General features: G+C 46.8%; 1 protein-coding gene across 8 annotated transcripts in view; it reads right to left on the reverse strand.

Moving 5' to 3' along the window:
• Positions 1–2,975: 2,975 nt before the first annotated feature.
• Positions 2,976–14,118, reverse strand: part of Kif2c (kinesin family member 2C) — a 25,110-nt gene continuing 13,967 nt past the window's right edge. For 7 of the 8 annotated variants that reach the window (XM_031378339.1, XM_031378344.1, XM_031378342.1 and 4 more), the window contains 10 exons: positions 12,547–12,637; positions 12,271–12,334; positions 12,103–12,194; positions 10,935–11,077; positions 9,914–10,118; positions 9,698–9,808; positions 7,204–7,271; positions 6,783–6,888; positions 6,580–6,684; positions 3,438–3,686 (listed from right to left, as the gene is read on the reverse strand). In XM_031378339.1, coding sequence (XP_031234199.1) covers positions 3,471–3,686; positions 6,580–6,684; positions 6,783–6,888; positions 7,204–7,271; positions 9,698–9,808; positions 9,914–10,118; positions 10,935–11,077; positions 12,103–12,194; positions 12,271–12,334; positions 12,547–12,637 — 1,201 coding nt within the window. In that variant the 3' untranslated portion in view covers positions 3,438–3,470. Of the gene's footprint in view, positions 3,687–6,579; positions 6,685–6,782; positions 6,889–7,203; positions 7,272–9,697; positions 9,809–9,913; positions 10,119–10,934; positions 11,078–12,102; positions 12,195–12,270; positions 12,335–12,546; positions 12,638–14,118 lie in introns of all 8 variants that reach the window. The other variant, XM_031378338.1, reaches the window with a different exon arrangement.

The following is a 14,118-nucleotide window of genomic DNA, read 5'->3' on the forward strand; positions in this document are numbered from 1 at the left end:
GAAATCTGCCTGCCTCTGCCTCCCAAGTGCTGGGATTAAAGGCGTGCACCACTACCGCCCACTGAGATTATCTCTCTTTTTATTTTTAAGTCTTATTTATTATTATACCTAAGTACACTGTTGCTGTCTTTAGACACACCAGAAGAGGGCGTCAGATCTCATTACAGATGGTTGTGAGCCACCATGTGGTTGCTGGGAATTGAATTCAGGACCTTCGGAAGAGCAGTGCTCTTACCCACTGAACCATCTCTCCAGCCCAAAATGGACGGCTTCTAACTCAAATGGTATAAAGCTTGCTCAGCATGCCTTCAATACTCAGTGGTAGAAAAAATACACTTTTTTAAAAAGTCAAGGTTTCTGTCTGTATTCCTGGCTGTCTTTGAACTTGCTTTGTAGACCTGTTGGCCTAAGACTTAGATTATCTGCCTCTGCCTAAATATTGGGATAAAAGGGAAAGCCCAGCATGGGTGGTGACTCATGCATTTAATCCCTGCACCCAGGAGGCAAAGGCAGGCAGATCTCTTGAGTTTTGAGGACAGCCTGGTCTACAAAGTGAGTCAAGGGCAGCCAGGGCTATTACACAGAAAACCCTGACTCAAAATAAATAAATAAATAAATAAATAAAAATAAAAATTGGGGCTGGTGAGATGGTTCATGAGGTAAGAGCACTGACTGCCCTTCTGAAGGTCCTGAGTTCAAATCCCAGCAACTACATGGTGGATCACAACCATCCATAATGAGATCTGATGCCCTCTTCTGGTGTGTCTGAAGACAGCTACAATGTACTTAGAAACAATAATAAATAAATCTTTAGGCTGGAGCAAGTGGGGCTGACTGGAGCAAGCAACCTCCATTCCCAGCAACTACATGATGGCTCACAAACATCAGTACAGCTACAGTGTACCCATATACATAAATAAATAAATCTTTAAAAAGGGGGGGAGGGGAAGATGTGAGCTTAAATCCTTTGCTTTTTAAAAAATAGCATCTCATTTTTTAGCCAGGCTAGCCCTCAACTGGCGATAATTCTCTGCCTCAATGCTTGGATTACAGGTTTGAGCCACTGGACCAGACCAGACTGGCAGATCCTCTGGAATTGGAATTACAGGAATTAATTGTGAGTCACCTAAGCACTTGATGCTTATGAAGAGAACCTGAGTTCAGTTTGCGCCAGCAATCTTTCCATAACTAAAAATGTTTGTTTTTAATTTTTTTTAGATTGCTAATTGCTGCCATATAAAAGATGAATTTTGTGTGATCATATACTGGGTCAAGTCCACCAGTGAAGAGTGTTGAGCTTATACTTTTCCAATTAGGACCCTTCACTCATCTGGGCAGTGGTGGCACATGCCGTAAATCCCAGCACTTGGGAGGCAGAGGCAGGCGAATCTCTGAGTTCAAGGCCAGCCTGGTCTAGAGTGAGTTCCAGGACAGCCAGGGCTATATAGAGAACCCTGTCTCAAAAAACCAAAAAGGACCCTTCACTCTTTTCTCTTGCCTAGTATCCCTGGGCAGAATAATGCAATTGGTTAGAAATAATAATTAAAAAGGAAGTTTTTTTTGAGCCAGGCCTGAGGCACAAGTTTGTAATTTGCCTTCCAAGTGCTGGGATTAAAAGTGTGCATTACCACCCACTTTTTTTTTTTGAGTGGTGTTAATACAGGGTCTTACATGCTGGCCTAGAACTCACAGTAGCCCAGGCTAGCCTTGAACTCCAGGTAATCCTCCTATGTCAGTCTTTCTGACTTGTGGAATTAGAGAGGGGCTACCACATCCAGCTTTTTTGGATTAGTCTGAACTTGGGATGTGCCACAGCATCCCTCGTAGCCACAGCTGGAGGGAACACTTCAGTGGTAAAGAGAACCTGCCACATGCAAGTCAGACCCACCACCAATGCACCTGAGCTGGACTTGCAAACTCTTGGTCCAGGAGACTGAAAGTCATGTACAAGAGACAGGTTTGTAGAACATCACAGATTGCAACTATAGCCAGCTGTCCAGCAACTTCTGCAACATAGGTGTCATGCAGAAGCAGGTCTTGCTCAACAAAGATCCCTCAGTCCTCAGCTCAAACTATAGGGCTCAGACCTTACGGGAACCACCTCATTGGTATGGCTGGGAGATCCAGCATCCATGGAAATGGTCTGTGGCAAGAAGTAACTTCTGTGTACCACACAGAAACTAGATGATTTTAGGAAGGTTTCGGCCAGGCCTGGCTGCTATTTCCCAGAAAGCCTTGGGTGTAAACCTCAAGAGTCCTTTCACAGGAGAGGCAAAGCCAAGGACTTTCACCCCTTGGTTTGTGGGCTGAGTTTTACCCAATCTGAACACATGGCCATTAAAATCCTGTAGACACACCTTGGTACCACTCACTGAATTCATTCTGACATCAAACCCTCTAGTGCCCAAACACCCATGCCTTTAAGCTTGGTTCCTCAGTCCACCCAGCAAACTTCTATGCAAAACCACAGTAGTGTCCCCTTCAGATGCCTCTCTCTTTAGGAAGCCAAGTGCTTTCTTGTCAGTGCTACCAGTTCTTCAACATGTCCTGAGCAGACTAAGCCAGGCCTGGTGCCACAGGCTATGTTCCAGTTAACTGCAGAAGCTAAGGCAGGAGGATTACAAGTTCGAGGTTAGAGACTTAGTGGGACATTGTCTCCAAGGTAAGCTATACAAAAGGGCTGGGAAGACAACTGAAGAGCGCTTGCCCACCATGTTCTATCCCTGCTGCTTTATAGCTGGGGCTATAGAGCAGGAGGCAATATCACTCCAGTCCAGTTCACTAGAGTTCCTGGCCTCAGAGCCTGGAGCAGACAAGTCAAAGGTTACAACTCTACCCTGTTCCTGAAATCACACATGTGGACTTGGTGTCTTAGGAAAAAAACAAACAAAAAACCAGAATCCAAGGTGGCAGCACTGTCATTGGACTCAGAAGGTTCAAGACACACTTTAATCTTCTGATAATCACATGAAATCTGGGGTTTTTTTTCTTTCTTTATTGTTAGGTACAACATATACATTTAAAGCAAGAACTAGAGACTTTCTTAGGCTTAAAAAAAAAAACAAAAAGAAAAACAGAGGTCTCAAAACCTTTTTTCTAAAAGTATAAGACATTGATGGTGCTCAAACCAAGGGTGATACTGCAGGCCAGAGGCAGCAGGAGCTGGACAAGCACTGCTTCTCTTCCAGAGCCTGCACCTTGAAGCTCTGCCAGCAGCTGGATGCTGTACCGGGGACCCACCCACACAGCACTCCACTCCGACAGGAGAAGAGGAGGCACAGTCATTAAAACTCCTTCTTGCTCCAAACCCGGGAAGAGAACATCGTCTCTCCCCTACCTTTCCTGGGCCCGTGCTTGACATTTACCAGACCTGTCCAACTCAGTTTCTAACCAAAGCCAGAAGGTGCCCAAAGTTTTCTGTGGAGGGGAAGAGGCTAGTGTGATACCAAACAGATCTTTATTTGTAGTCATCAATGGTGCCGTTTCTTGCTGTTTATTTGTTTGCTAGCCTGTTCTTCCAGTTGCATGGCTAGGCGCAGGGCCTTGATGACTTCTTGAAGGGCTGAGAAGTGCTTAGCCTGCTTAGCTTGCTGTGACAGGGCAGATTCTGCCTTGTTTACAAAGGTCTCCAAGTCATAGTCTGGCTGATCCGTCATCTCAGAGAGCTCAAGCCAGTTTGGTCCTTGCTGTAACAACGGGGAGAACCCAGTCAGCATGAACTCACAACACTCCAGCAAGTCATACACAGAGCTCAATCATCTGCAATGCAGCCACACCAGCAGGAGGCCAAGCCTCACCCTGCCTCCCGGAACAGAACCCTTTCCTCCTCAGAAGTCCTCAGCCTGGGCCCAGTGTGGTGGTGGATGCCTATAACCTCAGCACTCAGAGGTTGGAGGGTCAGGAGTTCAGGAGGTAGGGCTGGAGAGACAACTTTAGTTCAGTTCCCAGGAGAGAACTGACTCCAAGTTGTCCTTTGCCTCCTACACATGTACCCATACCCACCCACCCAAACAAGAAATTAAAAAGAAAAAAAAAATTCCAGGAGCTCAAGGATAGCCTAAGCTTCAGGAGACCATGGCCCCAAACAAACAGTAATAACAAAACCAAACCAAAGGAAATCCTTAGCTTGAACTTAGCATCTTCCTGCCCCAAATCTGTCAAATGAGTAACATCATGGATTCTGTTCTTAAGAGTCAGACACTGGGCTGTGCCTTTGATCCCAGCACTGAGGAAGCAGAGGCAGATGGATCTCTGAGTTTTAGGCTAGTCTGGTCTACAGAAGGAGTTCCAATGCTACACAGAGAAACTTCATCTTGAAAAACCAAAACAAGAACGTCAGAAATTGGGATGACAACTTTCTTCCTCCCTTTCTTTCTTTCTTTTTTTTTTTTTAAAGGTTTTTCAAGACAGGGTTTCTCTGTGTAGCCCTGGCTGTCCTGGAACTCACTCTGTAGACCAGGCTGGCCTTGAACTCAGAAATCCACTTGTCTCTGCCTCCCAAGTGCTGGGATTAAAGACATGAGTTACCACTGCCCGGCTCTTTCTCCCTTTCCTTGTGACACGGTTTCATGTAACCCAGAATGTATGGAAGAGTGGCCTTGAACGCCTGAGCACTAGCATTAGGCACATCACAACACCCTGATGAGCTGATGAGCCCCAGATGTACTCTAGGCAGACAAACTACTCAGGCCTATTGGCCCTATATTTGTTTGAGACAAGATCTTACTTTGTAGCTGAGTCTGGCCTCCATCTCTTCCTGACTTTCCTGCCTCAGCCTCTCAAATGCTGGAATTATAGATGCAAGCTAGCTCACATGACTCTCTGGTTTCCTCTTTTCTTCCTCTCCTCTGACATGAGGTGGGCATGATGGCATACACTCGAACCCAGTACTTGGGAGGCTGAAGCAAGAGGACTGAGAACTTATGGTTGTGTAGAGGCTGTCTTAAAAACAAACCTGGGGCTAGAGAGGTGGCTTGGTGGTTACGAGAACTTGTTCTTACAGAGAACAATTTCTAGCACACACGTGGCAGCACATAACCAGTTCTAGAGGGTACAATACTTTAATCTGACCTCTCTGGGTATCAGGCAATAGAAATAAAACACATAGGGCTGGAGAGATGGCTCAAGGGTTAAGAGTATCAACTGCTTTTCCAGAGGTCCTGAGTTCAATTCCTAGCAACCACATGGTTGCTCACAACCATCTGCAATGGGATCTGATGCACTCTTCTGGTGTGTCTGAAGACAGCTACAGTGTACTTGTATAATAAATAATATTTTAAAACTGGCTAGGCGGTGGTGGCGCACACCTTTAATCCCAGCACTTGGGAGGCAGAGGCTGGCGGCGGATTTCTGAGTTCAAGGCCAGCCTGCTGGTCTACAGAGTGAGTTCCAGGACAACCAGGGCTATATAGAGAAATCTTGTCTTGAAAAAAATCAAAAGAGTACTGACTGCTCTTCAGAAGATCCTGAGTTCAAATCCCAGCAACCACATGGTAGCTCACTACCATCAGTAATGATATCTGACCCTCTCTTCTGGACTGTCTGAAGACAGCCATAGTGTACTTACATATAATAAATAAAAAAATCTTTTAAAAAAAAGAAACAATATATGTACACAAAAACATTCAAACACATTAAAAACAAAAACTAAACAGTCAATCTCTCTTTGACCACACTGCCACTTTGCTGGAGGCCTCACTCAATGCATCATAATAAAATCTAAGCCTTTGGCTGGGCGGTGGTGGCACACGCCTTTAATCCCAGCACTTGGGAGGCAGAGGCAGGTGGATTTCTGAGTTCGAGGCCAGCCTGGTCTACAGAGTGAGTTCCAGGACAGCCAGGGCTACACAGAGAAACCCTGTCTCAAAAAACCAAAAAAAAAAAAAAAAAAATCTAAGCCTTTGGCATGAGCCAAATGTAAGGCCTCTAGCCCCACTGACCTGCTGTTTATCTGTCTCCCTGTGCTATCTGATCACAGCTCTTGCTTTGACCACAGTCAACTCTCACGTGTTCCTAAAAGGTCCATGTATTTTATTGCAGAGTCCTGGCCTCCACAGGGAAGGGGGACAGGTCTGCACACTTAGTCTTCATAACTGTCGTCAGTGCCCCAAGTTCTTTCTGCTTCGCTGTCTGCCACTGTCAGGAGATGCTTCCTATTTCTCCCATAGCATCCCCCTTGGCTGGACCTGGTAGCACATGCCTTTATTCCCAGCACTTGGGGGTCAGGGCCAGGGCTCTTATACTGAGGCTCCGTGAAGACTAAATGCCTTTCAGTAGGAGGTGTTGTAGGACCATGTGTCATGACGGAGCTGGAGCATTCACTGAATGACAATCCCTTAAAGGAAGGACCCTCTCAGCCCTAGTCAGCAGCACCGTGCCACAGGAGAGCCTGTGTCATTAGCTCTCCTAGAAGGGCAGCTGGAGACTGAGGGGAGCTGGCTGCAGAGGATGGCACTATCCCACCCCAACAAAGAGCCACAGCAACAAAGCCCAGTCTATCTTCCAGGGATGGACCCGAGCTCTGCAGGCTGAGAAAGAGAGTGGTCTGCCAATCCCTCCTTGGCTGGGGCCGGTTCCCACCTGTATGATCTCCCGGAGCTCTTCCATGGCCCTCTCTTCCAGCTCCCTGATCTGAGTCATGGCTTCATTAAAGCTGGACATCTGGGAAGACAGCTCCTCTTCTTCCTTGGAGAACAGAAGGCCAAAGAGGGAGATAACAATGTAAAGACTGGGGCCCAGGGTCCACCTCAGAGGCCACATTGCATCCTACCCTCCTGTCTTACATTGCCAGCCAGAGACATCCCATTAGAGCTTGCTTCCATCTCTTCTGTTTCCATCTGAATAGGCTGCTCTCCACTGGGCCCGCTGTGGGGGCTCAGCTCCTTGACTCTGAGGAAATAAGAAAGGCTTGAATGTCCCGGCAGCCCCCTGGGCACTCACTACAAGAGTGTATCACCACTCAAGACAACCAATCTTCGGGATCCAAGGGGTGAATAGCAGGAGTCTTCAGCCAAGGAGGCTGAAGCTGACACAGAAAGACCCTCACATTCTATTAATGGGAAAGGACTGGGACAGACCTAGCATGCAGCTGACCTCCACAGATCAGATGTACTGTTTACGGAGGGCATTCGGCAGTCCCTGGGATGCTGCCCGCCTCATCACCGCTGTTCCCTGTCCGTCCCACCTGGATGTAGGCCTGCATACCTGTCTGCGTATCTCAGCGTGTTTAAAGTATATTCACAGGAGCTTATGCCTGGTGAGATCATGGCGATCTGAGAAAAGAAGGAATGCGTGGTTAGAGCTTGAGCGTCAGGAACTGAGGGCACAGGACACTCTGCCTCTGGAGACGGTACCAGGAAAATCGTCCGACTGGTGAGACTGACAAGGTGAAGTACATGTGCTCTGCTAGGCAACTTGTTCCAGGGCATGTAAACTAGGGCAAATTTAAAAACTCACTCCAGGGGGCTGGTGAAACGGCTTAGCAAGTAGAAGGCTAAACTGGACCCTAGGACTTCCACCGAGGAAGGAGAGTGAACTACTGTGAACTGTCTTCTGATCCTCACATGACTACCATGATATATGTTCATATGCGCACACTTACACAATCAATACAGGTTTAGTACAAAAAACGTCAGGCATGATGACACATACCCTTTAATCCCAGCACTTGGGAAGTAGAGGCAGGCAGATCTCTGTGAGTTTGAGGATAACCTGGTCTATGTAATGAGTTCCAGGCCAGCCAGAGCTACATATGAGACATAGTCTAGGAAAAGGGCTGGAGAAATAGCTTGGTGGCTAAGAACATCTGTTCTTGTTAAGGACCTGTGTTCAATTTCCAGCACCCATATGGACGTTTACTACTATAAGAACTCCAACTCTGAGAACATTTTTAAAGATGTATTTATTTTATACATGTGAGTATACGGTTGTTGTTTTCAGACACTACAGAAGAGGGCATTGGATCCGATTATAGATGGTGAGCCACCATGTGGTTGCTGGGAACTGAACTCCGTGCTCTTAACCACTGAGCCATCTCTCCAGCCCTAAATTAAAAAAAAAAAATCAGAAAATTTAAAAAAGGTTGCTGGGTATGGTGGTGATGCAAGCCTTTAATCCCAGTACTTGGGAGGCAGAGCTGGTGGATCTGTGAGTTTGAGGACAGCCTGGTCTATAAAGCAGCGTCTAGGATAGCTTACAAAGAGAGACCCTGTCTCAAACTCCACTCCCCAATAAAGAAAAGAGGCTCCCAAATGGTATGGTACATCATATCTATAATCTTTGTACTCAGGATTTACTTATGTGAAATTGAGGCTAGCCTGTTGTATCTCAAAAACAAACAAAACTAAAGGTTTCCGGTATGGGTCTTCATGTTGCCCAGGCTGGTTCTGAATGATACTCCAGCTGGGCGGTGGTGGCACACGCCTTTAATCCCAGCACTTAAGAGACAGAGGCAGGCGGATTTCTGAGTTCGAGGCCAGCCTGCTGGTCTACAGAGTGAGTTCCAGGACAGCCAGGGCTACACAGAGAAACCCTGTCTCGAAAAACCAAAAAAAAAGAAAAAAAAAAGATACTCCATCTTTAGCCTGCCTAGTGACCACAACTACAGGTGGGCCACCTAGCCTGGCTGGGTTCTCTATTTTTATAGGCATCCTAATTATCTTCTGCTTCTTTAATTTCCTCTATCAAAGACACACCTCGAAACTTGGTAACCCTGCTCAGGTTACTCAATCCCTGGGGTGAGGCTGCCTCAGAGAGAAGGGTTTCCAGCTTAGACAGAGGTTCAGGGTAAAATACTTGGCGAAGCCTTTGAACTCTGGGTTCAATCCTCTACACTGACAAAGAGGGAGAAAGAGGAAAAGTAGTACTAACTGATTAATTAGCACACTAATAGTATTAATTAACACTAATACTAACAGAGATAGGGAAGTCTCTCCGTGAAAAGGCCCTATTCTTAGAGGAGAGTTGTGCTCTGGATAGTGGCAGACCTCATGCAGCAGAACCTGGAGATTAAGCAGGAAGGCAGGCCAGGCGGGCATGGCTCCTGCCTTTAATCCCAGTGCTTAGGAGGCAGAGAATGGCAGGTCAGCCTGGTCTACAGAGCAAATTCAAGGATACACAGAAAAACCATCTTAAAAAACCAAAAAGATGGGGCTAGGGAGATGGCTCAGCAGTTAAGAGCACTAGCTGCTCTTCCAGAGGATCTGAGTTCAATTCCCAGCAACCGCATGGTGGCTCACAACCGTCTGTATTAGGATCTGATGCCCCCTTGTGGTGTGTCTGAAGAGAACAACAGTGTACTCACATACATAAATAAATCTTTAAAAAAAAAAAGTAGGGGATGAAGAAGTCACTCAAGGCTTGGGATAAGAGATTACATGGTAGGAGCAGTGGACCCAGAGGGAAGATGTGGAGAACAGAGGACTTCCTTCTGCATCTACTTCCTGAATTCCAGAACCCCCTTTCCAAGTAAGGGAGCAGTGGCTGTCCTCAAACCAAGAGATGCACCTACACAAAGAGAGTGGACTCTTTCCTCCTGGCCTATAGACAACATGGTGGCTGCAGGGTGTGAAGACCAGTCAGTCAAGAGCCTGAGAACCCAGGCAACAAAGAATTGCTGAGCTCCCTGCCCACAGACAGCTCAACATCTGGAAAGCAGCTGGTTCTTCAGCAACCCCAGCTGCAAAGCCACACCACTCACCATGCATGTCCTTGAGTTTTCCCCAATGAACGAGTCCCTCAGCACCTGTGTCAGCTTGCTCTCACGGAATGGGGTATGAGCCTTGTTCTGTCCCAGTGCCCGGATGCACTCCTGTGGGGCAGCAGAAAAACAACTGGAAGCCCCTCTTCACTCCTTCTGCAGCCTACTCTCTCCCTTCCCACTGCCTGCCAGGCCCCACTAGCTCAGGCCTGCTACCTTCAGAGCCAAGAGAGACTTGTTAATCTCTGCACCCTCCATGCGGGTCTGCCGGTCAGCACTAGACGTGTCTGCCCCTCGTTCATTCCCTGCCAGATCCACCAAAGAGAATTTGCCATGTAATCTTCCTTTAGCTCGAAGAAGAATCTGGAAACAGGCGTGGGAGCGGGAAGAATTGGAGTTGGCAAATGTTTGTCCAGAAGTCCTATTAAAAGGAGGGAAAGGCACAGAAAGGTTATAAAGTTCTGGGACCGCTATCCCCCAGAGAACCCCAGGGTCTACACTATCCCAGGGCCCAGCAGCGAAACCTATAGTAAAGGAAGGATATAGATCAGGATCCTAAGAAGTCCTATGTCTTCCCTCTCTAACCTCTACTTTGCCCTCCAAGACAGTAGCTCTTAACCTAATATTTTCCAGGCAGTCAAATCAGTCCTGAGTCTGTGCTGGGGCATTAGCCAGATGTCAGGCTCATGAAGATGAAGAGGGGCTGATAGTCACAAGGAAAGAGGGCCAGGCACTTGTGCAAACTTGAGAGCTCTTGTGTAGACGGAACTACACGGAGTACCTGCCTCACATGCAAAGTAAGGCTCTGGGTTTAATTCCCAGCACTTCGAGGAAAAACTGTGGGCCCCACAACTGCCCAGTGCCCCACTGCACGTGTCAGCATTTCCCTGCCGTCATGGGGAGGTGCCATAGTCTCATTACTTCGGGCCTCGAACAGACTCAGGGCTGCTCATTTCTTCCACAAGGTAAAACACAAAGCTCACAGATCCCACGCAAGAATGCCTGTCGGTAAAGCCTGCCTTTGTTAGATTTAAGCTGCTCTAAGTTTGTCCTTGAGACCCTCTGGGATTATCTGTCCCATTGAGGTCCCCTAAGGCAGAAGCCCTCAGGGCTGCTGTGCTGAATAGAATTATGGAAAAAGAGATGGCTTCCCCTGCTTTCAAGCTGTTTCTGCATCTGAGGCTTCACCCCCTGAACCAGGAATTACAAGTGGTTCCCTCCCCTCGCCAGAACTGACCTGCAGGCGCTGCCCAGGTTGATCATCTTGATGACATCATCAGCACAGGTAACCAGGTACTCCTGCAGTCCCACAACCTGCACCTGCTGCTTGTTGTCCTCCAGCACTCGTAACTTGGCCTTTTTGTTGAGCAGATCAAACACCTGTGGCAGGCAGAAAGCATAAGCGTAGGTCCATAGGTGCTGGGTACCCTGCCTGACCTTCCTGAAGAACTTGCTCCAGCCTGGTCAGGAAAGGCAGAGCATTTACTGACAGGTAACACACCAGTACTAAGTGAACTCGCTTCCATGATTCACATCGATGCCACTCCTTTACTAGCTGTACCAACCTGAGCAAGTTACTGAACCACAGTAGCCTGTTCTGTCTATAAAGTCGAGACTACTAAAAACAAACAAACAAATACAAAAAAACTACAATAGCAGCTGGCCAAGTGGTGGTGTTGCACGCCTTCAATCCCAGTACTCTGGAGGCAGAGACAGGTGGATCTGAGTTCGAGGCTAGCCTGTCTACAGAGTGAGTTCCAGGAGAGTACACAGAGAGGCCCCATCTTGAAAAACCAAAACCAAAACTAAAAAGAAAAAAAGGAGAGACTAGGCAGAAAAGTGCTTAGCACATAATATCCCATTAATTATATTAGCTATTTTTATTATTGAGGTCTTACTCTACAAAAGGCAATTCTACAAGACAGCAGAAGATGGGGGGTGGGGAGGAGGGAGGCAAGGAGGGCATGGTCATGAGAATATACAGGATGGGGAAGGGGGATATTAAGAAAGTGGTGGTCAGCTGGGTGGTGGTGGTGCACGCCTTTAATCCTAGCACTTGGGAGGCAGAGGCATCTTGATTTCTGAGTTCAAAGCCAGCCTGGTCTACAGAGTGAGTTCCAGGACAGCCAGGGCTATACAGAGAAACCCTATCTCACAAAACCAAACAAAACAAAACAAAAAACAAATAAGAAAGTGGTGGTCAAGGGAGGACTGCTCACACACAAGGCAGACTTCCCACCTCAGAGGGAGCCTGCAAAAAGGACTTCTGCTCTCCTTACTGAGCTTGGCTGCTCCCTCACCTTCACAGGCCCACATGCCAGGCAGAACAGCCCTGAAAGCCTACAGCTGACAGGATGTCTGGCTTCAGTAACATCTAGCCATCTTTAAGGTGTTAGTCAGTTTACCTTCCCATTGTAGATCTCAAAGAATGTCACATAAACTTCCAGGTTTAAGTTCCGATATCGAGGCTGACTCTTCAGAAGGAAGACGTCCCGGGCTGGAAGGAAGAACCTCCCTAAGCAAGCAGCTTGCTGTCCATGCCCAATCCCAACGTAGTCAAACAGTTTACTCACAAGCCATTGCGTAGATCCCTTTAGATGCGTTCTGACTTTTACCAGACAGGTCTCCACCCATTGTCTGCAAAGGGAAACAGCATGTGACACAGCCCAGCAGAGCACAATGGCTCTCCCTGGAGACTGTGGCCCACGCCAGAGCCAGGAGGCTGGTCCTTATGAAAGCCCCTCTCTGTATCTGGTATGGCAAATGCTAGTGATAGGCACCTGTCTTCCTTCTCAAGAACTAACTGCTGAACAGACCGAAGGCTTTCTCAGCCAGACTGAAATACTCACATGTGTTTTCCCACTGCCTGTCTGTCCATAGGCAAAGCATGTTGCTTTTCCTCCTTCAAATATCGTCTGTACCAGTGGCCTTGCTGTGAACCTAGGACAAAAGATGGAGTAAAGGAAGTGCATTTGTGTAGCTATCCCCTAGATTCCAAGAGGTATCAGTTCCGGGAACCCCACTGATACCCAGCACATAGCTGCTGTTCAAATCACTTCCTCTGGTTCCCACCCCCTACCCCCACCCCAGGTTGAACCCAGGGCCTAGCATGTGCTAGGCAAACACTTTATCACTGAGTTGACTCTTACTCAAGTCCATTATATAAAATGGCATGATGTTTGCATAGTATTTACATATACTATTACTTATCTCTAAATTATTTATATCCTAATAAGATAGAACTGTAATATAGTTCTTACACTTTACTTTCCAGGGGAAAAACATGAAAGGAACATCAGTAAGGACAGACAAAATAGTTCTTTCCAACTTTTAAATTACATGTATTTATCTGTGTGCTCGTGGGTTGGTGGCATGGTTTGGCAAGTGAACTTGTGGAAGTCAGTTTTCTCCTTCTATCACCCCTATGCTGGGGACCCAGCTCAGGCCATCAGGCTTGCTAAGCCAGCTCACTGGCCACTCTTCTGTTAGTATTCCCTCTTTGGTTTAGTCCACAGCAACTCAAGAACATAGAGCGAAAGCTATCTGTTTGAAAACTGTGCTCCCTAGAACATGGTCCTTTGTGGAGCTCCAATTTTTTTATTTGGTTGATTTTTTGAGACAGGGTTTCTCTGTGTTGCCCTGGCTATCCTAGAACTCTCTGTAGACCAGGCTGTTCTCTAACTCATGGAGATCTGCCTGCCTCTGCCTCCAGAGTGCTGGGATTAAAGGTGTGGCCATCATTGCCTGTCAAGCTCCAAGTCTTTGTTTGTTTGTTTTTTCTTTCTTTTTCTTTTCTTTTCTTTTCTTTTTTCTTTCCCTTTAGTTTTTTGAGACAGGGTTTCTCTGTGTAGCCCTGGCTGTCCTGGAACTCACTCTGTAGACCAGGTTGGCCTCAAACTCAGAAATCTTCCAGTCTCTGTCTCCCAAGTGCTGGGATTAAAGGTGTCACCACCACTGCCTAGCGAGCTCCAAGTCTTAATTCCTTATGTATAGTACTCCTCTCAAGGATCTATCCACTAATCAATCTGAACTACTAGCTAAATAAAAGGGTGCAGGCAGTAACTCACCTGCCAGGAACAAGCTGATGACACAAACTTTAAGCCAAACAGTCCCTCCTCTCATCCCCGGTAGAATGTATTACAAAGGGCAAAAGAAAACCAGGCCAAAAATATGTTGTTTGTGAACTACATAGTGTCTGTCATAGTTAGGAGCTCACACTATAGCCTAGGCTGGCCTTAAGTTCAAAACCCTCCTGTCTTAGTTTTTTTTTTTTTTCTTTTTTGCACTAGGATTATAGGTATAAGCCACTAAGCTGAGATTCTATGATGCAATGTCTGGTCTTAATGTCAAGACCTTTTACTCCAGTTTCCCCAGTATGAGAAGTAAGATGGCACTGCCAAACCTCTTTAAAAAAAAAAAAA

This window comes from Mastomys coucha, unplaced genomic scaffold, assembly GCF_008632895.1.
Source record: "Mastomys coucha isolate ucsf_1 unplaced genomic scaffold, UCSF_Mcou_1 pScaffold18, whole genome shotgun sequence".
NCBI lineage: Eukaryota > Metazoa > Chordata > Mammalia > Rodentia > Muridae > Mastomys > Mastomys coucha.